Source organism: Lynx rufus, unplaced genomic scaffold (genome assembly GCF_022079265.1).
Source record: "Lynx rufus isolate CCGP_SWC_20201006 ecotype Redwood Valley unplaced genomic scaffold, mLynRuf1.p SCAF_13, whole genome shotgun sequence".
Classification (NCBI taxonomy): Eukaryota; Metazoa; Chordata; class Mammalia; order Carnivora; family Felidae; genus Lynx; species Lynx rufus.
In genome coordinates this window covers 12,789,524-12,814,962 of record NW_025814827.1, presented here as the reverse complement: position 1 = coordinate 12,814,962, position 25,439 = coordinate 12,789,524, and the positions used below count along the sequence as shown (strand labels likewise).

Genomic DNA, 25,439 nt, shown 5'->3' with positions numbered 1-25,439 from the left:
GTGTTATGATTTTGTGCGATAAAGAGCTTAAAGTGTTCCCTGGCCATCTGAGTTATGGGCAGAGAGGTTTTGTGTTGGATTGGTAGATTCACTTCTAAGGTGTAATATTTAGATGTCATGGTGCATTTGTAGAGTTAATCAGAAAACAAAGCCTTGGTCTTTAAGGGAAATTCAGGTAGCGTTTTAAAGACTGATATCCTGTTGCTAGGAACACATGTATTGGTCTTTTATGCATGGCTTAGAGTTAAAAGTTTGGGGACAGATTTATTTGAGGTGTATATGTTTATATTTTTCAATTTGTAGTAGTTTTAATAAAATCTTGTAAAAGCATTCAGTCTTAAAACTTTATTTCATTTAAGGATCTTCCTGGTTTTTATATCGTGTACTCCATGGTATTTATTAATGCTGGTTTCCATATAAGCTTCCACGGGGTACTTCCATTGAGAACAATCCCAGGATCAAAAGTAGGCTTTTAAAAATATCTGGATACTTAGAGAGTAGAACGAGAGTTTGAAATATTCATTGGACAAAAAAGGACCAATTCCAAATTGGTTTGATGCTAGAGTTTCAAATACAGGCCTTTGCTTTGATGTCTGACACAGCCTTCTCTTGGTATTGCTGATGGCCTTTTCTTATCCCATTTTACAGGGAAGCACCACTGGCATTTGTGCCACAGGCCTTCGGAATTTGGGGAACACATGTTTCATGAATGCCATCCTTCAGTCACTCAGGTAATGTTCAGATCAGAGTTAGTTTCTAGCAAAACGGTTAGGAGCAAAGGCTCAGGCTTCAGATTTTATCTCTGCCACTAACTCTAGTCATGTGGCATGTTATCTCATTTCCCTGTGCCTTAGTTTCCTCATCAGTAAAATTGAGGTTAATAGTTCTGCCTCATAGGATGGTTGGGAAGATTAAATAATATAATTTATATAAAGTGTTTAGAACAGTGTCTAGCAGTAACTGTTAGTTGTCATTATTTATATCCTGTTGCTTCTTGAATGAACTAGAGCAGAGGTTAGAAAACTTTCTCAGTAAATGGCCAGATAGTAAATACTTTAGTCTTTGCATCCCACACACAGTGTCTCATATCTTCTTCTCTTCCCCCTCTCTTCTACCCCAACCCTTTATAAACATCTCTTTAAAAATGTAAAAGCTTGGTGGGGAGCCTGGATGGTTCAGTCTGTTAACCATCAGACTTCAGCTGAAGTCATGATCTCACAGTTCATGAGTTCAAGCCCTGCATCAGGCTCTATGCTGATGGCTCAGAGCCTGGAGCCTGTTTCAGATTTGTGTCTCCCTCTCTCTCTGCTCCTCCCCGCCATTTCCTCCCTTCCTCCCTGGCTGCCTCCTTTTCCCTCCCTCCCTCCCTCCCTCCCTCCCTCCCTCCCTCCCTCCCTCTCTCTCTCAAAAATAAATAAACGTTAAAGAAAATTTTTTTAAATGTAAAAGGTCACTGGCCCAGGATCAGATTTGGCCTGTGGGCTGTAATATGCAGACCCCAGGATTATAGGGAACCTTGTTCAGAGTTGAATCTGATTATAGTTGAGTCTTTTTTTTTTTTTTTTTTTTTAGAGAGAGTGCATGAGCAGGAGAGAGGGGCAGAGGGAAAGAGACAGAATCCTAAGCTCAATCCCATGACCCTGGGATCATGACCCGAACTAAAATCAAGAGTTGGAGGCTCAACCAGCTGAGCCACCTAGGGGAGTCTTATGTTATTTATTTATTTAATTATTTATTTAACTTTTTTTTTTTTTTTACATTTATTCATTTTTTGAGAGACAGTGTGAGCGGAGGAGGGGCAGAGAGAGAGAGAGAGAGAGAGAGAGAGAGAGAGAGACAGAATCAGTAGCAGGCTCCAGGCTCTGAGCTTGTTAGCACAGAGTTGGACGTGGGGCTTGAACTCACCAGCTGTGTGATCATGATCTGAGCTGAAGTTGGACGCTTAACCAACTGAGCCACCCAGATGCCCCTCTTTATTTATTTTTGAGAGAAAAGGAGACCGAGCACGAGCAGGGGAGGGGCAGAGAGAGAAGGAGACAGAGAATCTGAAACAGGCTCTGAGCTGTCAGCACAGAGCCCAACGCAGGGCTTGAACTCACGGACCACAAGATCATGCCCTGAGCCAAAGTCAGATGCCTAACCGACTGAGCCATCCAGGTACCCTGCCCCCCCATTAGTTGAGTCTTAAATATGATCATAAGATCAGATGTTTAGAAGATCTTTAAAATGTAAGATAAGTAGTAAAAATAAAATACCCAACAAGGTTGACCTCAGTTATATAGAAGAAATTATTTTGAAAGCCATATACTTGTAGATTTTAATGCGCCATCAAAGGCCGGAATAAATTATCGTCGTAAGGCCATCTTGCTAATAAGGAACAGAAATCATACTTGGTCCCACCTTAAAGATACTATCTCTTGACTTATCTAGTTTTTTTCAAACAAGAAACTCAAATCACTGCAGAATTCTCCTTATTACTCTGTACTGTATATCTAAACAATATGGTTGGTTTCATGGTTTGTTTTTATTTGAGGAAATTATTGAATACCTGGAAACAGGCACCCCCCCCAAAAAAAAAATGGTGACAACCTTTGGGGGAGGGGAATTGAGGAATATAATGAAACATTTTTTAAAGTTTTATTTATATGAGTAATGTCTGCACCCAATGTGGGCTTGAACTCACAGCCCTGAGATTAAGAGTCACATGCTGTTCCAACTGAGCCAGCCAGGCACCCCAGAAGTGAGGAATTTTTTTTTAAAGAGATTTTGCTTTAAGCTCTTTGTTCATTTCTACAAAGTCATCTGTTAATACTGTTTTCTTAGAGTAAATGAAGAAACTTAATGAGGAAACTCAAAGCAATTTCTTGAGAAAGTGAAATCACATTTTCAAAATTCACATGTGGGTTTTATACAACTTTCTTTACAGTCCTAGTAAATTCTTTTTTTTCTTTTCTTTTTTTTTTTTTAAATAATTTTCTTCCCTTCCTTTTAAAATAGTAACATTGAGCAGTTTTGCTGTTATTTCAAAGAACTGCCCGCTGTGGAGTTAAGGAATGGGAAAACAGCAGGAAGGCGAACATACCACACCAGGAGCCAAGGGGATAACAATGTGTGAGTTCTAAGAATATGTCCTTTCTGGCTTTGAGCTACAAAACAAGTGACTCTTACTGGTGATTTCCATTTCATTATGTGAGTTCATAGGCACATACATTTTAAAACACTCTTCTAAAAATTGTGTTTAAGTATGTAGCTGGTAATCTTAATAATTGTTGGAATTCTTTTATTTCTGTTTACCTAATGGGAGGATAAATTTAGCTCTCTACTTATTAAGTCTTTGTGGATTTGAGCTCTCAAATTGACATCTGTATATGAAACACAGTTCTAGGTTTAGACCAGCATGAATATCATTAGCCTTTGTGAGTTGATTTGTCTTATAATAGTAGATAAACCTCTTTTGGCTAATAAAATTAATTTGTAGTCCTCACATTAATTATGGGGCAATGCAATCAATTTTTAGTTGACACGGAGAAGGGAAAATTGACAAATGATTATTGAGAACCGATATGTATGCAAATTCAGTGCAGCTGCGCTCTATTTGGGGTTCAGATAATCTCTATTATCTATTATCAGTGGCACATTTTTTCATATTTTAACATTACTGAAATAAGGCTATGTTTTATAATTGGTATATATTTTAACGTAATATTCTTTCTGCCTGCCCATTCCTGCTCCCACACACCCCATCCCCACACATTCTGAAAAACCATTTTACGATCTGACATTATTCTGCTTAAGACGCTCAGGGAAATTACGATAGAACATGTTAGAATAGTGTACAGTTTGCATAGAGCCAAAATACCAGGGAACTTTAGAGCCAGGCATTGGAGTAGGGAGTAGTCATACCACTATAAGTGATGTCTTAAGAGTTTACTTTGCTAGCAGCATATAGAATGAACTGGAAAAACGCCTGCATTCAAGGAGACTTCACACTTTATAGTATTTGGGTTGGAGGGGATAGCAGTGAAATAAGGAGGAAAAAATACATTTTTAGAAAAATTAAGGGATGTATGAGTAGTACTTGATGCATTAGTGTCATTTAGGGTTTAGTTATAAATTGCAGAAATTATCTCTGGCCATCTTAGGCAGAAAAAGAATTTATTAAAAGTCTGTTGGTAAGCTATTACTGGATGGGTGGAAAATCAGGTCTGGCATCTAGACATCCAGAATCATAGCCACAATCACCCCATGGAACTATCCCATAAGGATATTACTGTCCTCTAACACACTTCCCATTGTGACACCAGAGTTCCTGTTGCCAGCACTGCTGGAGTTGAGTGCTGGGTGAATGCTGCGGTTTCTGCTATTATTGCTGCCTCTGTACTCCAGGTGATGTTCTTTGTCATCAGAAGGAATTTGCCACTGCCCCAGCTTCTTCGCCTCACTAACTTCTGCTTCAAATAGGCAGGACCCAGGCCATGTACCTGAGTGCTGGCTGCAAGGTGGTTTGAGAAAGCAAGTTTCTGGGCTTTCCAACTTCCATAGTGGGAAGCAGGCTCTGACTCTTACCCAGACTCTTAACGTGGGGAATTCCTCAAATACAGGAAGAAGGTTCAGGTACTAGGAAGCAAAAAATTTGATTTGTGAGCACACTACTGGATGACAAAGGTTGAGCTATTAGTGAGATTCTCTGAGAAACCAGTCAGGTATCTGTGAGGATGGTAGGTGTATTGACAGACACAGGTATTGAAGTTGTTTGGTGATGTTTCAGTTTAACTGGTTATTGGAGGTGTTTCACTCTAGCTACCTGCATAGGAAAACAAAATTAATAGTGACTTAAACAACCGTTTATTTTCTCGTGTAGAAGTTAGAGATTATCCCTCTAGGGCTGTTTGACACCATCATCATGCTCCTTCTGGCTTTCTGTTCCACCAACCCTAGGGTAGGGCTGTCATCCACATAGTTCAGAGTGGTGCTGGATCGCCACCATTTTGTGCTTCCAGCTAGAAGGAAGAAGGAAGGGATTAATGATGACTACTCTTTCTCTTTAAGGAAATTTCTCAGAAGTTGAACACACTCAAAGTTTTTTATTCCAGGAGTTCTTACACCAAACAAAAAATGGAAGTTCTGTTCCTATGAGAGAAGACAATGGTTATTGGGCGGCAGTAGGGAGAGTATAGAGAGCAGCTTTAGTGTATATTGGGTTTGAAGTGACAAAGGACATTCAGAAGAAAATTCCCCTTGGAAACTGGAAAAACCTGACTGAAATGTGGTCATGAGAGAATCTGGCTTTTAGATTTGGATTTGGGAGTCATGGTGTAGAGCTGAGTGTTGAAGCTTTGTGGTCAGATGAATTGTCTCAGACAGAAATGAGCCGATTCTCACACACTGAGGTCTGGGAAGTGCTCCTTGTAAGTGGTAAGAAGGAAAACTACAGGAAATGGAGAAAGAGATTCTGTTACTTAAAAACTTAAAAAGTTTTTTTTAAAATGTACATTTTGAAGTAATTTGTAACTTCTCTATTGCTTTATTGTACAAGTATGTCATTACTCTGGCACACTCAATGTTCGTTGTGGGGTTAAAAAAACCTAGTTTTGTCTATAATTGCTGCTCTTTATGTGGGTTTTTGAGATGCTCTTACTTAACTGTCAGAATTAGGTTAGAAGAAACCAAACCCTTTTTATGTTTTCATTTTTTTAAATATATTTATTTTTTTAAATTTACATCCAAGTTAAGCATATATGATTTCACTTTTATTATGAGTTGTAGCCAGTTGGACATTATGCATTGAAATAGTAGCCTCTCACTTTCTTCTTTTCCAGGTCTTTGGTCGAAGAGTTTAGAAAGACACTCTGTGCTTTATGGCAAGGTAGCCAGACTGCATTTAGCCCAGAGTCCTTATTTTATGTTGTTTGGAAGATCATGCCAAATTTTAGGTAAGTATTACTTAATGAAGCATATTTTAAAAATCAATATTAGTCTTCATACTATTCCTGGAACAATTTCCTATGAAGCAGTGGTATCTAAATAATAAAGACTGGCTTTATTTTGTTTTGTTATTAAAATGAGAAGAACAAGAGTTGGATCATTTGACTAGACAAATGTGTATGTTTAAATAATATATAGACATTAAAAATGACTTTAACAAAGGGTAGGGGCAGTGCCTGGGTGGCTAATTCCGTTAAGTGTCTGACTCTTGGTTTTGGCTCAAGTCATGATCTCACGGTTCACTAGATCAAGCCCTGGGTCGGGCTCTGCACTAACATGACATTGACACCACAGAGCCTGCTTGGGATTCTCTTTCTCCCTCTCTCTCTCTCTGCCCCTCCCCTGCTGGTGCACACATGTTCTCATGCACTCTTTTTCACACACACACACACACACACACACACACACACACACAAACACAGGGAGTAGGATATTTTGTTCTGAAAACAAAGCCCTTATAAATAACTTAGGTGCTCTAGGAAAACATACTGGACAAAATTTCCTTGATTCTTTCAAAAAAATTTTTTTTTTAATTTAAATTTTTGTTAACCAACATACAGTGAAGTATTGGCTTTGGAGTAGAAGTCAGTGATTCATCACTTACAGCACTCAGTATTCCTCACAGCAGGTGCCCTCCTTAGTACCCATCACCCATCTAGCCTGTGTCCCACCCTCCTCCATCAACCCATAGTTTGTTCGCTATCATTAAGAGTCTTTTGTGGTTTGTTTCCCTCTCCTCTCTTACTGCCTCCCTCCCATATGTTCATCTACTTTGTTTCTTAAATTCCAAATATGAGTGAAATCATATGGTATTTGTCGTTCTTTGATTAATTTATTTCACTTAGCATAACACATTCTTCATCCACATCATTGCAAATGGTAAGATTTCATTCTTTTTGGTGGCTGAATCCATTGTATATATTGTATACGTACAATACATTGTGTGTATATATATATATATTATATATATATATATTATAATATAGTATATATATACCACATCTTCTTTTAAGAAAATTTTTTAAATGTTTATTTGTTTTTGAGAGAGAGAGAGAAAGAGCGAGAGTGCTCAAGTAGGGGAGGGGCAGAGAGAGGGAGACACAGAATCCGAAGCAGGCTCCAGGCTCCAAGCTGACAGCACAGAGCCTGATGCGGGGCTCAGCTTTAGTAACCATGAGATCATGACCTGAGCTGAAGTTGGACCCTTCTTTATCCATTCATCAGTCAGTGGACATTTGGGCTCTCTCCGTAATTTGACTATTATTGATAATGCTGTATAAACATTGGGGTGCATGTACCCCTTTGAATCTGTGTTTTTGTATCCTTTGAGTAAATACCTAATAATGCAATTACTGAATCACATGGAAGTTCTATTTTTAGTTTCTTTTTTTAATGTTATTTATTTATTTCATTTTTTTATTTTTTAAAATTTACATCCAAATTAGTTAGCATATAGTGCAACAGTGATTTCAGGAGTAGATTCCTCAGTGCCCCTTACCCATTTAGCCCCTCCCCCTTCCCACAACCCCTCCAGTAACTCTCAGTGTGTTCTCCATATTTATGAGTCTCTTCTGTTTTGCCCTCCTCCCTGTTTTTATATTATTTTTGTTTCCCTTCTCTTATGTTCATCTGTTTTGTCTTTTTTTTTTTTTTTAATTTTTTTTTTTTTCAACGTTTATTTATTTTTGGGACAGAGAGAGACAGAGCATGAATGGGGGAGGGGCAGAGAGAGAGAGGGAGACACAGAGGGAAACAGGCTCCAGGCTCTGAGCCATCAGCCCAGAGCCTGACGCGGGGCTCGAACTCCCGGACCGCGAGATCGTGACCTGGCTGAAGTCGGACGCTTAACCGACTGCGCCACCCAGGCGCCCCTGTTTTGTCTCTTAAAGTCCTCATATGAGTGAAGTCATATGATTTTTGTCTGTCTCTGAGTAATTTCACTTAGCCTAATACCCTCCAGTTCCATCCACGTACTTGCAAATGGCAAGATTTCATTCTTTTTCATTGCCAAGTAATACTCCATTGTGTATGTGTATGTATGTGTGTATATATATATATATATATATATATATATATATATATATACACACACACACCACATCTTCTTTATCCATTCATCTATTGATGGACATTTAGGCTCTTTCCATACTTCGGCTATTGTTGATAGTGCTGCTATAAACATGGGGGTTCATGTGTCCCTTCGAAACAGTACATCTGTATCCTGGGGATAAATGCCTAGTAGTGTGATTGCTAGGTTGTAGGGTTCTGTTTTTAGTTTGTTGAGGAGCCTTCATACTGTTTTCTAGAATGGCTGCACCAGTTTGCATTCCCACTAACAGTGTAAGACTGTTCCCCTTTCTCTGCATCCTTGCTAGTAGCTTTTGTTTCTTGTGCTAATTTTAGCCATTCTGACAGGTGTGAGGTGGTATCTTATTGTGGTTTTGATTTATATTTCCCTGATGATGAGTGATGTTGAGCATCTTTTCATGTGTCTGTTAGTCATCTGGATGTCTTCTTTGGAAAAGTGTTCATATCTTCTTTACAAAAACAAAAGTTATTTGTTTTTTGGGTGTTGAATTTGTTAAGTTCTTTATAGCTTTTAGATATTAGATACTTTCAAACTTTTATGAAGAATAATTACCATATACACCATCTTGTTATTTCAACTAAAAAAAAATTCAAATGCAACTGCAGAAATATGTGTCTTACATTTCACTGTTTGGGCTGGGTTCTAAAGGTGTTAGAAGACTAGTCAAGGCTAGTCCATCGGGATTCAGTTTTCAGAAGGTAACTGGGCCACATCCTAATGTGCCTGTGGAGTCACTGTGTTTTCCTTGCTGTCTCTGGCCTCACTTGAGAAGGGAAACAGCCTTGCTGTCAGAGGAATCTGCCTCTTCTCCTTGGTTAGTCATCTCTGTAGGGATTCAGGTAGTAGCAGATTTGAGGCACTGCAGGTGTTTGACAACAGTCTTTGCTACCTTCTGCTGATTTTATCCTCCTGAAGCGTGTCCATGCTCTTGCTAGTCAGGATGTGGGCATCTAATGTATATTCCTCTCTTTTAAAAACAAACAAACAAACAAACAAAAAACACAACAGTCTGCTTTAGTAAAAGTTAGCTATTTTTCTTGCTCTATTGCCTAATAGTAGTTTAGATATATTGGTAATATAAAGAAATGTTTAAAACGTAATAAACAGAACTGTCATTTGTTACCTTAACTTGAAAAGTCTAGCCTTGAGGATCTGAGGTGATGGACTGTTGTTCCCCCGGTCTTTGTTTTGAAGGAAGTTTCTTTTATATATCATGCCACTTAAATCCCCTTCCAGAGGAGATAAATTTTGTAAGGATTTTAAAGTTTCTTTTGTTTTTTTTTAATTTTAAAAAATCTTTAATGTTTATTTTTTGAGAGAGCATAAGTGGGGGAGGGGGAGAGGGACGGGGGACAGAGGATCCGAAGCAGGCTCCACACTAATAGAAGTGAGACCAATGTGGGTCTCACAAACTGCGAGATCATGACCTGAGCTGAAGTCGGATGCTCAACCGACTGAGCCACCCAGGTGCCCCAGGATTTTAAAGTTTCTTGACTCTAAGTAGGAAAGGTGGAAATGACGGTTTCATTTACCACTAACCAAGTTTGGACTTAATATTAACATTTCTAACATAGTCTCCTAGTTAGACTCTTGGTAGGGACTTAGTCTTTGTGTTTTGTAAACTATATATTTATAAATACATACATATTTTTATATGTTTTTATATAGCTTATATGTTTTATAAACTATATAAAAATAGTTTCTATTTATTGAATGCTATGTGCCCAGTACTTTACGTCTTTTATGTCTGACTTTAATTAAAAAACCCAACAATAAAATTTGTCAAGGTAGGAAGGGTTAGCCCCATTTTAAAAAAGATAAAACTGAGAGGAGGTAAACTTGTTCAGTCTTAAGCATCTAGTAAGTGTAGGACCAGAATTAGAACCCAGGTCTTTGTGGAGTTGGTAAATGCTAGATGTGTGAGCAGTAATTTGTCTACATGCCTGAATAAAGCTCACCAACTAACTTTATACTATTCTGCTTGGTCCCCATGGTGACTCAGGTCCTTTATTTTTCTTTCTTTCTTTTTTTTTTTTTTTTTAAGCTTATTTTTTTATTTTGGGAGAGAAAAAGAGCACGAGTAGGGGAGGGGCCAAAATCAAGGGTTGGATGCTTAACCGACTGAGCCACCCAGGTGCCCCTCAGGTCCTTTATTCTTAATCAGTTTAGAAACAGTATGAAACTTGTATTCAATAGAATTGTACTTTTCTTCTAAGTCTGCCCACATCTCTGCCCTTTGTATAAAGTTTCTGTAGCCTGTGAGCATGATTTTATTTTTAGCTGCTTAATTTTGCACATCCTGTTCCCTTACCGATGAAAGGGAAGGACTCTTGGAAAAGGTAACCAAGTTTCTGTTTATTTAAGGATGGACGGCACCCTAGATCTGAGAGGGGTGGCCCCATTCCCTAGAGAATAAATTGGATTATTTTCTTAAAAAAAAAAAAAAGTTGAGAAATGGAGTGATTCCTAATATACATGAACTCTTAGATTTCCTTACTGACTGATGAGAGTAGAATGACTGTGTGTTGTTCGCAGGGCTTTCATTTAGTTCTGCAGTAATTGAGATTGTTCCCCATTGTATTTTAATCAAAGAATAATTTTCTCTTGGTTAGATCTAGATCTTGAGATTATATCCAGGATAAAGCTTAAGTGTAAGGTTACTGTACAACACCCAGGTGTGAGGGAGGTGTAGGGCTTTCTTCTTAAAGCTGTTACTCCTATTAGGTATGCAGGGTAAAGTTCCTATAGTGTGCCTATGTAGAAGTGTAGGGAGTCTTGAACTATGTTTTTGTTATATTTATGGTCCCCAAATAAATGTTGTAAAAATGTTATGAAGTGGGGCGCCTGGGTGGCTCAGTCTGTTAAGTGTCTGGCTTCGGCTCAGGTCATGATCTCATGGTTCCTGAGTTTGAGCCCTGCATCAGGTTCTCTGCTGTCAGCACAGAGCCTGTTTCAGATCCTCTGTCCCCCTCTTCCCCTGCCCCTCCATCACTTGTGTGTGCTCGCTCAAAAATAAATAATAAAACATTTAAAAAAAAAGGTTAGGAAGCCCATTTTCCTGATTAAAACCTATGACAGTGTCTCGGGAATTTGATCCCTTGGAATGAAATAAAAACATGCATCTGGAAGTAGGAACAGCTTTCATTCATTAAATAAATGCAGAAAAAAATACACTGTAAATGTAATCAGCACCTTTGGGTATAGAAACCACCAAAGCTATTCTTTCTTTTTCCCTACTCAGACCAAAAGGCAGCAGGTAAACAATTGCCAAAGTTTGACCTTCTCAACATGCATATCTACTTACCACACTTCTTACTGCTACCTAGTATGTCCTGCTTTTCCTGTCCTTTTCCTTTTCATAAAAGTACCTTTAAGTTTATGTTTTTTAAATAGATAAAATACAAATGGCTCCAAATTTCCAAAGATGAAAAAAGGAATATACAATGAAAGTTTTTTCTTTTACTCTATTTACCAGCCATTCATTTTGTTTTCTGGAAGCAGTCATAGTTACTAGATTTTTTTGTATCCTTTTGGTGATACTCTGTGTATATACAAGTGTGGGGTGTGTGTGTATAATTTTTAACAAGTGGTAACAAAATTTTTTTCCTACTTTGAAGTGATTCGTACTAGTATCAATAACTTTCTTTCTCTGTTCATTTTATGGCCACATAGTGTTCTACTTTATGGTCGTATCATAATTTATATACAGTCCCCTACCAGTGGTTATATAGACCATTTCTTTTGCTGTTGGAGACAGTGCTGCAGTGGATAGTCTCATACGTGTATGTGCAAGGTTCTAAGAGAGCAGTTGCTGGTTCAAGAGACAATTGCTGGGTCAAAAGATACTGGCTTTGGGGTGCTTGGCTGGCTCAGTTGGTAGAGCATGTGACTCTTGATTTGACTCTTGATCTCAGGCTTGTGAGTTTGAGCCCCACATTGGGCATAGAAATTACTTAAAAGAAAGATACTTGCTTTTAATTTCGATAGGCCTTTTTTTTTTTTTTTTTAAACTCCTTGCTTTCCTTAACATGATGTTTGTTGTCTCATTGCCTCTGTATCTTTGTTATGTTTGTCCTATGGGATTTGCTTTATGATGCCCAGTTTCTTCTTTAAGGTCAAGTTTAATGCTACCTCTCCAGGAGAGCCTCTTGATAATTCAGATCAGGTCCTGGTATTTATTCCCTTGCTTCTTATATCATTTTTGTGCTGTCTCTGATTTCAGATAAACTTGACTTCATATGTATTGGCCTTGACTTCTCAAAATCGAGTTTTCTGTAGTTTTGTTTTTATCAGTTCTTGTTGTAATTAATGTTTAAAAATGATGGGTGAATAAAGTACCGAAACATTATTTTTATATTTGCTAGCTAACTTGGCTTTGTAGAGAATATAAAAAATATCTTTGTGGATAACAAATAAGTCTCTGCATGTGAGATCTTAATTTAATGGTAATCTTTCTAGGTATGCTGTTAGCAATTTATAATTAAGTAGTACTATTTCTTCTGAGTAGGAGTTTGCTTTTGTATGTTTTTGTGTGTTTTGTAAATAAAAACAATCATGTTTGTTATTTTCACTTTTTGGTATTTTTATCTCCGAGAAACTCAGCCACGGTTGATTCCACAAAATGGATAGGAATAGATAAATGTAATTGATTTTGGTATTTCAGATAATTTAGAAAAAATAGTAACAATTATTTTATGAATGTTAAAGTTATTTAAAAAATAAGAACACGACCTAAAATTAGAGTATGTCCTAGGTATTTTAGAAGAAGTTTTCTCTGGAATGATAAAATTTGATTCTGTATAGGCATATTCTGTTCCCTATTGGACTTTGCATTTTATGCATTACGTACTGGTACTGCCAAAACAGAGCATAGTCAATAATGTACAGGTGTATGTCATGACTGTGTGTATTTTGGCTTCATACAGGAAGTACTTGCATCTGTTTGTATTCTGTGGTATCTGTTTCATTACTTGGAATGTCTGCTTTTCACACTTAAGCCCAGGTACAAAGTAGCATTTTCTTTTACTATTCTTTATTGGAACTTTTCTTTATTTGTACAATGTGAGTAAATATAGCTTGTCTTGGGGCACCTGGATGGCTCAGTCAGTTATACTCCTGACTCTTGATTTTGGTCTCACGGGTCGTGGGTTCGAGCCCCACGTTGGGCTCCATGTTGACAGTGCGTTGCTTGCTTAGGATTCTCTCTCTCTCCCTCTCTCTCTGCCCCTTGCTTGCACTCTCTCTCAAAATAAACTTTTAAAAAAATTTTAAAAAACATAGCTTGTCTTATCGTGCCAAAAATTGTTGTGAAGAAACAGTTGCCCCTGTATTCTTATACGTGGTGCTTCAGCAGTGCCCCTCTTTCTCATCTCCTTCACTCAGAAGGGATGCTTCATGATCTTTTGGGCTTTTTATATTTGCATTGTGGTCGCCAACCATTATTTCTCACAGCATCTTTATGACACAGATTTTCTGTAAGCATTAAGGAGGTAATCTTTATCTAAGGTTACAAACAAATGGAGATAAGGAACAGTATTAAAACTGGAGCCACTGTTTTTTCCCCTCAGTCTTTACTTTCTTAATTCTGGTCTGTCAGAGAGATACCAGTTGGCTTTTTTTTTTTTTTTAATGTTTATTTATTTTTGAGAGAGAGAGACAGAGAATGAGCGGGGGAGGGGCATAGAGAGAGGGAGACACAGAATCTGAAGCAGGCTTCAGGCTCTGAGCTGTCAGCACAGTTGACAGCGGGGCTCGAACTCATGAACTGTGGGATCCTGACCCGAGCCAAAGTCAGACACTTAACTGACTGAGCCACCCAGTTTTTTTATAAATCTATTTCCTCACTAATGCACAAGCACTTGTTTGGGTGACGTCACTGAAATGATTTGTATACAAAACAAACATTGCATCCAATGTGAGGAGTGTTTCCTTTAAACATGATTACCAACCAAGAGAGATCTAAGTTGAATGCAAAGGAAATTTTGAAGCTCCAGATTGTATAATTGGGAAATAATTGAAAAGCTAACTGAAGTTTGTTGGTTGTAACTTACTAAATAGTATTTTTTAAGACTTTCAGATAAGTCAGTGAAAGTGTTTAAAAATGGAGTTGTAAATGTTTAGTCAGAAAAATTTCCTAGTCTTAATTTTTTTTTTAATGTTTATTTTTGAGAGAGAGGGAGAGAGAGACATGGTGTGAGCCAGGGAGGGGCAGAGAGAGAGGGACACAGAATCCGAAGCAGGCTCCAGGCTCCAAGCTTCCAGCACAGAGCCCGATGCAGGGCTTGAACTCACAAACTGCGAGATCATGACCTGAGCCAAAGCCGGACACTCAACCGACTGAGCCACCCAGGGGCCCCAAAATTTCCTAGTCTTAGAAGAAAAGAAGCAGAGCCGGTGTTTTTTTTTTTTTTTTTTTTTTGGTAAAGATCACAAATTGGAACAAAAATATAAGTTATACCTTTATAGAACAGCTGAGTGTTCCATGATCACATGAAGGTTAAAAAAAATGTTCCTAATGGTAAGGGAAGTGTTTGAAAATAATGTGCTTTTATATAAGAAAAGAGAATCATGGTGTGTTGGGAAGCATTCATGAATGTACATTAGGAAGATTTTTTTTTTTTTAATTTTTTTTTCAACGTTTATTTATTTTTGGGACAGAGAGAGAGCATGAACGGGGGAGGGGCAGAGAGAGAGGGAGACACAGAATCGGAAGCAGGCTCCAGGCTCTGAGCCATCAGCCCAGAGCCCGATGCGGGGCTCGAACTCACGGACCGCGAGATCGTGACCTGGCTGAAGTCGGACGCTTAACCGACTGCGCCACCCAGGTGCCCCAGGAAGATTGTTTTTTAAAAAGGAATGGATATGTGTTTGATGAAAGAACAAATCAACATAACTACAAAGTACTGGTTTTCATGACCCATTTGAGAAAAATGATTAGAGATTATTTTGGTGAGAGAATAAAACTGTTTTATATGTGATAGAATTTCACATATGATCTGAGATACTAATCTTAACTTTGAGTCATAAAAAAAATTGGATGTTATGATGAAAAAGTTTAAAGCACCTCCATAGATATGTAAAAGAACTACCTACTTGGAATACTTTTGACTGAATTTTAACATTTTTGTTTATAGAAGTCTTAGAAGAAATCCTTGAACATATATTGATACTTAGTTGCTGAACAGATCAGTTAAAGCTATAGTGGTCAAGTGACTTCTGACTTACGTTGCACTGGTTGGGTAGATGTTTTCAATAATTTATGATTTCCAGGAGAAATTTTAGGGAAAGGAGGAAAATATATATTGAGGGAAACTCTGCTGGAAAGAAATTTGTTTGTGGAACCACTGCCTAGAAGAGTGGTGGAAGTTTTGACTCAAGACCAAGCCAGAAAAACTTGTGATTTAAAAGATAAAAAGAACCTCCATGCTAGCAAACTGTAGTCAGAAATGTTTTCTACCCATAGTGTTTTAAAGTACTTTGTATGTGTATCATTGCTTGATTATTTTATGTACGTTAACCTCTATAATCTTCAACTGTACCAGCTTCATTTTCTGTCTGCCTTCATTACTGTTCACTTGTCATGGTCTATATTAGTATCAGAATTCCATACAATTTCCTGTCTGAATATAGTACAAGAAATAAGAATATGTTGCTGCTTATATTCAAGTTTTAGGCTAGAGCATAATTGTATATGAGTCAATGCATTTTTTAGAGTATTTATTTAAAAAATGTCTTGGGGCGCCTGGGTGGCGCAGTCGGTTAAGCGTCCGACTTCAGCCAGGTCACGATCTCGCGGTCCGTGAGTTCGAGCCCCGCGTCGGGCTCTGGGCTGATGGCTCAGAGCCTGGAGCCTGTTTCCGATTCTGTGTCTCCCTCTCTCTGCCCCTCGCCCGTTCATGCTCTGTCTCTCTCTGTCCCAAAAATAAATAAACGTTGAAAAAAAATTTAAAAAAAAATAAAAATAAAAAATAAAAAATGTCTTTTGAGTCAGAGATTAGGAACCAAGTATAGACTCTTTAGAAAGTTAAAAAATTAGTATCTTTCAATCTAAAAAAATAGTTTTAAATTCCTTATCTCTTATAATGGTAGTTTAGACCTAGTTTTCTGGTGAGGGCAACATGTGACACTTTTAACATTTGAGCATCTTCTAGAGAGGCCATGTGTGATAGTGGGAAAGCTCGGAGTCCATCTAGGAGACATGGGTTAGAGTTCGTCCCATCTCTGTAAGTCCTTTGTTATAGAACTTAGGCATGTCATATACCCCTTTTCTTGCCCCCTCAGTTTTCATCTCTAAAGTGAGTTCAGTTGAGATCACTGCAAGCCCAGTTAGCTCTAATGTTCTGTGTTTTCACACTTGTTTTAGGAGAATTGTTCCTCATAGAGAAATTTTAGAAATTCTCCCTGAAGAGAAGTAAAACCTGGGGCAAGTGGGGGGGACTGTGCTCTGAGGTGGGACTGCAGCCCTTCACAACACTTTGCCTTCCTGGATGTTTGGCTGGGCAGGTGGAGCCTCCCCAGTGACGGTTGTTTCTTTTTGCTTTAGGGGCTATCAGCAACAGGATGCCCATGAATTCATGCGATACCTTTTGGACCACCTGCACCTGGAACTCCAGGGCGGTTTCAATGGCGTTTCCCGCTCAGCAATTCTGCAGGAGAATTCTGCTCTGTCTGGAAGTAACAAATGTTGCATGTAAGACGTAGTTTTCTTCTTTTGTTTTTAGGAGGACCTCAGACATTTCTGTTGGTGTTACTATTTATTAGCTTTGTAATGGAAGGTGGAGAGTTTTCCTGGATCTTTGGTGAAATTTTTGGGCACTTGAATTTAGTAACAAGTGGGTGAGCATGTGCCTCCTGCTTCCATACCAGAGGCATTCTGTACTTGCTTCTTGGTGTAGTACCGATTGTTTTTGGTATATTTTAAAATATGAAAAAGAACAGAAAATATTTTGTACAATTTAGCATTTAAAAATTCCTTGCCAAATGTATTGAATAATGTTTGGGAAACTTAATTTTCTTTACTAAAATAATTATATTTATTCAGTAGAAACAAAGGCTTAAAATATTTTGAATGTAAATTTTCCTTACATTTGTTCTTGAATGAAATTGAGGCCTTTGGAAGTTCTCAGAATTTTTCTTGCCTGTCAGTAGGAATAAAACAAACCTTTTAGATTGTTTTCCCGGGTACTAAAACCCCAAAATATACATTGAGATTAGAAAGTTTATTTTGCTTGAGGTTGGGATGATTTGCTGTTATTTCAGGCTGACTTTGTTTAAGTGTAGTTTCCTTTTGTTCAAATTTTTTTGAATTCACCTGTGTCAGAAAGGGATTTACAAGACAAATTTTTTGTATTGACCTGTGCAGGAAAGGGATTTACAAGACAAACTCCCTAGAGACAGAAGGAAAAGAGTAAGTAATATATGAGGGTCACTATAGTATTGCCTTGCAGTTCACAAATCTGATTTAATTTGGAGTTAGGGTCCTTACAATGACAGAGCAGCCTCATAGCTAATCTGGCTGTATCAGAGAAGGGCAACCTTTTGAATTGCCATGCTTTTCAAAATGTTTGGCTCTCTGGGTCCTACTGGCTATGATTCCAGTTAGAATCCAGTACAGAAAGGGAGGGGTCTGTGACCTGGTAGAACTCTTCTTGATGCTAGCACCAAGTTGACAGTAGTATTAAGTGAAAACTTCTGCTTTGTATTTTATGATGGAATTTCATACACTAAGAATATTGAACTGGGCCTTTATCAAGGATAGTCTGTGTGAGGTGAGAGGGTATATGTTTTTATTTTATTTGATGCCCAAGGCACCCTCATGGGAGTCACAATGTGTAATAGTCCTAGGATGATCTTCTAGTAACTGATGAGTTTTCAGCATTAGCTCAAAGTTCCATTAGTGAGTTAGGAACAAAAAGAAGAAAATTATCATTTCAGGATCTAAGCATCATATTTGCTAAAACTGCAAAAAAGGTCTCCTCTGCACTGTTTACTTGTGTAAACACATCCAGCCCTGCTGAAGGTGGGGATGGTAGAAATAAATGACAGACGTGTTCTTTTTAGTACACAGAAAATCATTACTGCCAATATAAAGGACCCTAGCGGCGTGAGGCTGTCCAAGTAGCTAATATTTAAACACTCTTATAACATAGTTATAATAAATGGGAAAGCAGTTTTGAAATTATTTATGAATCTCGTTTTAAATCATTTAATGCCATACACATCGCATAGTCAAGACTTGATTAGTATCCTTTTCTCAGTGGAAGAAATAAAGCAGTTTCCATTTTAACTAAGGGTGTCATTGTATGAGAACATCAGTATGGAAAGGTCATAGTCCTTTATTTATGACATAGATATTCCACCTGAAACCTGAAGTGGCTTTATGTCACATAGTTCCAATGTATCTTCCCTTTTTTAATTTACTAAATCTAGATATCTTATGAAAAACTTTAAAAAAGGTGAAGCAACAGTGTATTTCTTGCCAGTAAGGAACAGAAGCCTTTCTGTGGAAAAGGAAGCCAACATTTAAAATAATATAATTGCTCAAGTAGGTTTTGTCTGTCTCATCGTTGCAGTGGGTTTAATTTTGGAGCAAATCAGAAAGTACGGTTACGTATGTTAGAAGTATTACTGCTTGCAAGTGACAGAAACCACCTAAAATTGCTATCAGCAGAAAAGGAGCATTTACTGACTTAACTGCATACGTAAGTGCACAAAGGTTAATAATACACAAGTGTTTGTGGTAGGTACTATCAATGATAGCAAATAGTTGAAACCACCTGAAAAGCCATTACATTATATTGGTTAAATTAAGAAAAGGAGCATAGTGTTAAGAGCATCTGCTCACACCAGATCAGCTGTGTGACCCTGGGCCAAGTTGGACCTCAGCTTCCTGGTCTCTGAAGTGGGAATAATTGTATCTACTTCATAGAGTTGTTTTGCAGATGAATTGATTTAATACATGGAAAGTACTTTGAATGTAGTTCAGCATAGATTAAGTGCTCTCTAAGTGTTTGCTAATCCTGCTTTCATGGTGTACTTTCTTGGTGGTTCTTGCGTCTATTACGTGTTCGTACTGTGGCATGCCATACTGCTGTCAAAGAGAGTGAGGTAGGTGTTCAAGACATACATTTTGAAAAAAAAAAAAAAAAGCAAAATGCAGGTGTGAGCCTAATTATTATGCTAGTAGAAAAGCCTTGAAATAATTTGAAGGCTTTCTTTTTGGTAAGCACTTGTCTGAACTCCCATTTCATCTTTACACGAGGCCTCTGAGGTAGGTAGATGTTATTCCTGTGGGACATGTGATGAAGCTGAAGCACAAAAAGTTAAGTACTTTAGGGCTATTGGTTTTGGTTTTTTGTTTAATCATTCTCAACCTATATTCTTGATCTCAGCAAGGAAATTACAGTATTATTTTAAGTGAGCTTTTTAAAAGGCTTGTTGACGGTAACATCTAGCCTTCAACTGTGAAGTCATACCTCCATCAGTAATTACTATGTATTAAATTTCTTTACCTTTTTTTCCTCAGCCTGACAGTTGACCATGTAAAAAATCTAAAACTATCCCTGAGTGAAGTTATTCAGAGTAATTGAGAGAGCTCCATATGAGAGACTTTGCAAAAATTTGAATATAAGGTGGTTTCCCTTTTTTCTGAGGGATATATTTGTGGGTAAAGGGGTCCTCTTGTCCTGAGTATAGGCATGTGCGTGATCTGTTAGTAATGACAAATGTCCAGGGTTAGTGACTTTTGGAGAAATCAGTGGAATTGGAAGTGATAGTGGGGGAAGGGGGGGGGCAGTGTCTTAAACCTTTTATTTGGTAGATATCTCTAGAGAGTTAAAGTTTTTGTATTTCATAATTTAAATAAAATATTTAATATCTGTTAAATAAATGACATATTTCCCCAAAGGGGAGCTTTGTACATATTTTCCATTTTTACTGAGGTATTTTCCTCTGTGGTGATTTTCTTTAGAAATGGAGCATCTACGGTTGTCACAGCTATATTCGGAGGTATTCTCCAGAATGAGGTTAACTGCCTCATATGTGGGACAGAATCTAGAAAGTTTGATCCATTCCTAGGTAAGACATACTTGGCATGTAGAGATAAAATAATGTATTAAAATGACCGTAAAGAGATAAATGTACAAATATGCCAGTTTTTGAAATTCTTTTTTGAGTGTGGTATGTACCTTTAACAGCTGTTTTCCTATTTCCTTTTAAGACCTTTCATTAGATATTCCAAGTCAGTTCAGAAATAAGCGCTCTAAGAATCAAGAAAATGGACCAGTTTGTTCATTACGAGGTAAAGATACTTTAATGTTGTAGAATTGTTTTTCCACCTGAATAGACTCATAAACTCCATCTACATGTGCTATGATGTTAATTGCCTTAATGAACTTGTGTTATAACAAAAGTCAAACCTGAATGTCTTTTTCTATCAAACAAAAGAATGTGTGCCAGAGATACTAAATCAGACATAAGGTATTTCTCACCTTTTTCTTTAATACTGATTTAAAATTGAGAGTCTGTAACAGTTTCTGACCTAATGAAATAGAATTCATTTTGTGGATATACCATTAGTATCCATAGAAGGAAAGAACACTCAGCTAAATTTTTTTAAGTTAGGGTGTTATTCTTTTCTGTGACTAAGTTTTAGAAATCTATTGATGCTACATCTGTCGGTTAAGCCTGAGGCCTTGATTTTAAAAGCAGGACTATGAGATTTGGAACAGATTTTTTCTTTGATGAGTGTTAACTACTTTAGTCAAGGCCAAAGACTGATTTCTGACCAGTTACTAAAGTGACTAGTTGTTCTCACTGATCATAAAAAGAAACTAAGATAGGAGAAAGAGGGCCTGGTGTGTGTTCTTTGATTAAGTAACTCTACACTGAAGGCAAATAACAATTTATACCCTGAGTTGTCTGTTCACTGAAAGTAATTCTTTTTTCTTTCAGCTGTTCTAGGGAGCGTTGTCATAAGGATTTTTATATATTTTATATGTTTAGTATTTTATATATTATATATATCCATTTATATATATACACACACACACAGTTTTCCTACAGAAAATTCTAATTGGTCTATAACTACAATGTCCACTGTGGTGAAGTCATACCATATAGGTGGTTGGTAAAAATGTAAATTAAAATTAAAAATTCATTTGCTTAGGTGATCAATAACCACATGTGACTAGTGGCTACTGTATTAGCACAGATGGAGAATATTTCCATTATTGTGTGAAGTTCTACTGGGCAGTACTGCTCTAGAATCAAATTATCCAAGTAGAAAAGAGTAGAACCATCACCACCATCACCTAGTAAAAATAACTGTTGGGGGAGGGGCAGGCTTGTCTGTGTCAGGTACATTGGGCAGCATCTAGTTTTGTTAAAAAAGGAGCAGCATAGGTGCTTGTAGCGCTGTTCCTCAGGTAGTATGTTGAAATCTCTCGGGGTGGCTGTCCAAGACACTGGACTCCTGTAAGACAGGGAAGAAACTGGGTATGAAAACATTTTGTAGGTGCTTTCAGTTCCTCACCTTTGCAACAGTAGTGATGGTCTCTTTTGAACAGAAGAAATTTAAGCAAATCCCATCTGCTCCTCTTCCCTCTAAAAGACATGGTTCCAGGTTTCAGAAATACCACAATGTACTTGGTATCAAATGTCAGATTATTTTCTCTTTATATTGATGGCATGTGAGCACAAGCTAACTTAATCATAAGACAAACATTTGATCATTTAGCGAGGAAAGCAGTGAGAAATTATTAGTTATTGTCAAAGTCTGGTTATCTAAACTGGACATGGCTTCATTTTATAACTCCTTCAGTGAGAACAGTAATAATGCTGACATTAGTTAAAAAAAACCCACAAATGTTCTTTAGTACAAATATGTGAATATATATTTGAACAGTATTTCCTAATGTTTAACAAAACTCAGTAAGTCCAGATGATCTTGGAAACCCAGAGACCCTGGTTTGTTCAGGCTTCTTACCTTCCTTCTGCACTGTGTGCCCCTATCCTGAATTGGTTGTATACATGGTTATTATAGTTCCCTCTGGCATTTCACTTACTACCTATTCCAGAATGCTGTAATACTCAAAGACCTTACTCTCTGGAGACTGTCCAGGAGGGGAGAGTATATGACATAGCTTAAGTGGTTGATTGGTACTATAAACAAGTGGCAAATGGCATCTGCCTTGCTTCCCAAGTGGTATTTTTCTTGGCCTAGACTCCCTGAAATCTGATTTGATTGGGATTTAGCTTCAGGGGGCCCAGACCATCCTGAGGGGTTTAGGGTTTGGCTGGAAACAGGTTTCCTGTATTCTCAGCTGGTTTTCCTTTGAATTTTCAGACTTGATTTTTATTTTATTAAAGAGCTTACTGTTGACTTAAAAAACTAGATGGTAGAGTTGGGTATCTCCTCATTCTTTCTGTTTACCACTGTTATCAATTAAAGGTACTACTTTTCTTGGGACATCCAGAATGTGATGAATTTTAGTCGATATGCATTTCTTTATTAAACAGATGGAGATGTGATTACCTTTCACATGCTTTTACATGCTTTATGCAAGGATTCCTTGTGTGGTTTCTGGAATGTTAATTGATAAGATTAGTTTTCATAGAAAGGAAAAATATGGTGAGAAAGATCCCTGGAATTTGAAATTATGTAACTGAAAGCATGCATATTATGAGAAGCTAAAATAACCCCAGTTCTAAAATCTCACAAAGATGGCATCAAAAAGGAAAGATATTATTATAGACCAAAGAATCCTACATAAAATATTAGCTAATAGAATTTAGTACTGTAGTACAATAACATAAAGAGATCAAGTAGGATTTTTCCAGCAGTGCAGGACTGATATATTGGTAAGGAAGCATTTCTTCTGGCCATCAAAGTCCTAGGTGGACTAAAAACCAAATTGACATGAGACAGATTAATATCTTATGTATGGGGAATGCACACAGCCATGAAATTCTGAAGACAAGCAACATGAGGTAAGGAGAGGGGTAGGAGGGTAAGGAATATTAGCAGGAAGGTGAGAGGAAATGTTTGGAAAATAAAGGTGGTCCTGTTACATAGGGAAGTTTCTTCAGTAAAGATGTATCTCTTGTTCATGGTACAGGCTCACCTTTCCAATGTAAATTTAGGCAGTTGAGGGAAAGGTTAAGAGCTTTTCCTGAATTTTAACTTAAACAACGAATGTTCATGCCAAAGTGGCCTGTCTTTGGGGCTGCCTGCCCTGGGCCCCTGCAGTTTCCTCCTCTGAAACTTCCCTCAAGTTTCACACATTAAAATTGAGCCGGTTGATTGTTCTGTCTGGTTGAACCAGTCCTGGGCAGTAGATCAGTTCAGTTAAACTCATTTTGGGGGGCATGATGCAAGTGTGTTCTCAGAGTTAGGCCTTGAACTATAGTTCAAGCAATCAGGTATTAAATAAGAGGCATTTCTGTGGAAACACACAGAGCAGTTAGTGATTAGATCAAATTTTAAGCTGGTGTCTGAGTTTTGAGGGTAGCCAGTTGAGATTTCTAGATGTCAAGCTTAAAGCGTCTTCAGTGCAGTGGCAGTCTGACAGATTTTCTCTGGTTTGTAGTTTGAATGTCTCTGGTGATCTTTTTGAATGGCCCACAGAGCAAAAGGCATGAAGAGTGCCTGTATATGCTGATGTGTTTATTTCTCTGAGGTTTACATAAATTTATTCATATTTAATTTGGAGGGCTTCAGGGGAAAGGGCAGTTTTAGTTCTCAGATGAACTCAATGTAGAAGGTTGGGACAAAAATAAAAAATGTTTGTGGAGAGTTATAGCTAGGCATCGTAGGAAACTAGAAGAAATCAGGATCTAGTCTAGATTATAATGAACAGTATTAGAATCTAATAGGTATGTTACTGAAACCTATTTACTCTATAATCACCTTTCGTAAAGAGCCAAATTAATAACTCATTTGTTTGTAAAATCTAGTTTCAAAAAAACGTGGCCTGATCACTTATATAAGTGCAGCAGGAATAGCAATAAAACCTGCTTTGCCTGGAGCTTTTTCTAGGTTGAAGCTTTAACAGCCTCTTGAGACCAGATCCCCAACAAAACATCATCACAACTTCTGCAATACCTATAGATTTGGGTGAATTCCTCTCTTCCCGAGGTCCCCAAAATATCCTTAGGTTCCTGTACTTGTCAGGAATTAACAACATTTACTCACCTGGTAAGGCTGCTGGGAACTCTGTAAGCAAGGTACTAAATTGATATCTCTGAGGGGCTTTATTGGCTCCTTAAAGCTGTCTGGTCATATCTGAATTTATGCATGCATCAAATGTGACATTCCAGTCAAAGCCTTGGTTATATAACCAGTGTTTCCAATTGTGTCCTGTTACAAGGAGAACAGAATTGAACTTGTGCAAATAATTATAAGAATACTTACTGAGAGTTCCTGAATTCTGGAGGGTTCAGGTAGAGAAAAAGATGCAAGTTCAATTTGTTCCAGTGGTAGTATTCTATCAAATTGCTCTAAGTCATTTAAGAGAAAAAGTTTGTTTTTTTTTAATCTAGAAAAACAAAGCATTTTAGAAAGTCAGCAATGTGGTAAATAAAAAGTCATAAAATTTCAAATTACCCTTTTCAGTTCTTTCATTTCCATGTCATTAATTCTTGTTTTGGGTTGAATCCAGTTTTTCTCCTAGTTCAGAAATTCTTACCAGTTTCATGGTAAGAATTCAGTTTTATGATCTTAAGCTTATCAGAAACCTATACTTAGAGTTCTTTATGTGAGTCTCACTGAAGATAAGGCACATCTACAGTACCATCAGAGTAAAACAGTGACTGTATCAGAGTTCATTACACTGTAGAGGACAAGGAAATTCGGTTATTTCTGTGACACACAACACATAATAACATACTAGGACATCAGAGTGCTACGGGTTTTATGTAAGATATTTGACAACATTTCCCACATAATTTAACATACCTAATTAATTTCTCACAAAAACTTTGAAATATTCTAGGACCACTCTCGAACACCTTACATTGTGGTCAAAAGACTTCATATTAGGATCACAGATCGTTATGAAACAATAATTATCTATTTACCCAAAGTGACAGTAAAAGATTTCAAAGGCAAATATAGAACCTCACATAGTTGTGAGCAAAATTTAGCTTTTTTAACACTAACTAGACTCCCGTTTTCTTAAATAATCAAAGACTTTTGATAAATAAGCATTCTGTGATCATTTCCTCTTTTCTAGGCAGATTACCTTTAAAGATTAAAAACAAAAACATTTGTTTATAGTTTATGTTTAAGAAAACCTTGGTCTTTTAGCAAAGAGAAAAACTAAAACTTAAGTTTATCCTAATCTTAGCCAGTACCGATCATATATAA

At 37.4% G+C, this 25,439-nt stretch overlaps 1 protein-coding gene and 1 long non-coding RNA gene across 6 annotated transcripts in view; one reads left to right on the top strand and one right to left on the bottom strand.

Moving 5' to 3' along the window:
- USP3 (ubiquitin specific peptidase 3) overlaps window positions 1–25,439 on the top strand; it is a 102,076-nt gene that overhangs the window by 54,435 nt on the left and 22,202 nt on the right. For 3 of the 4 annotated variants that reach the window (XM_047074991.1, XM_047074993.1, XM_047074994.1), the window contains 7 exons: window positions 649–731; window positions 2,998–3,111; window positions 5,820–5,933; window positions 16,617–16,763; window positions 17,436–17,480; window positions 20,043–20,149; window positions 20,292–20,372. In XM_047074991.1, coding sequence (XP_046930947.1) covers window positions 649–731; window positions 2,998–3,111; window positions 5,820–5,933; window positions 16,617–16,763; window positions 17,436–17,480; window positions 20,043–20,149; window positions 20,292–20,372 — 691 coding nt within the window. The remainder of the gene's footprint in view (window positions 1–648; window positions 732–2,997; window positions 3,112–5,819; window positions 5,934–16,616; window positions 16,764–17,435; window positions 17,481–20,042; window positions 20,150–20,291; window positions 20,373–25,439) is intronic. The other variant, XM_047074992.1, reaches the window with a different exon arrangement.
- The window catches only part of LOC124508523 (uncharacterized), a 51,163-nt gene continuing 34,249 nt past the window's right edge, over window positions 8,526–25,439 (bottom strand). The window contains exons 2-5 of one of the 2 annotated variants that reach the window (XR_006961273.1): window positions 24,486–24,609; window positions 21,606–21,676; window positions 17,159–17,211; window positions 8,526–9,041 (exon numbers count right to left, since the gene is read on the bottom strand). This is a non-coding gene — a long non-coding RNA (uncharacterized LOC124508523). The remainder of the gene's footprint in view (window positions 9,042–17,158; window positions 17,212–21,605; window positions 21,677–24,485; window positions 24,610–25,439) is intronic. The other variant, XR_006961272.1, reaches the window with a different exon arrangement.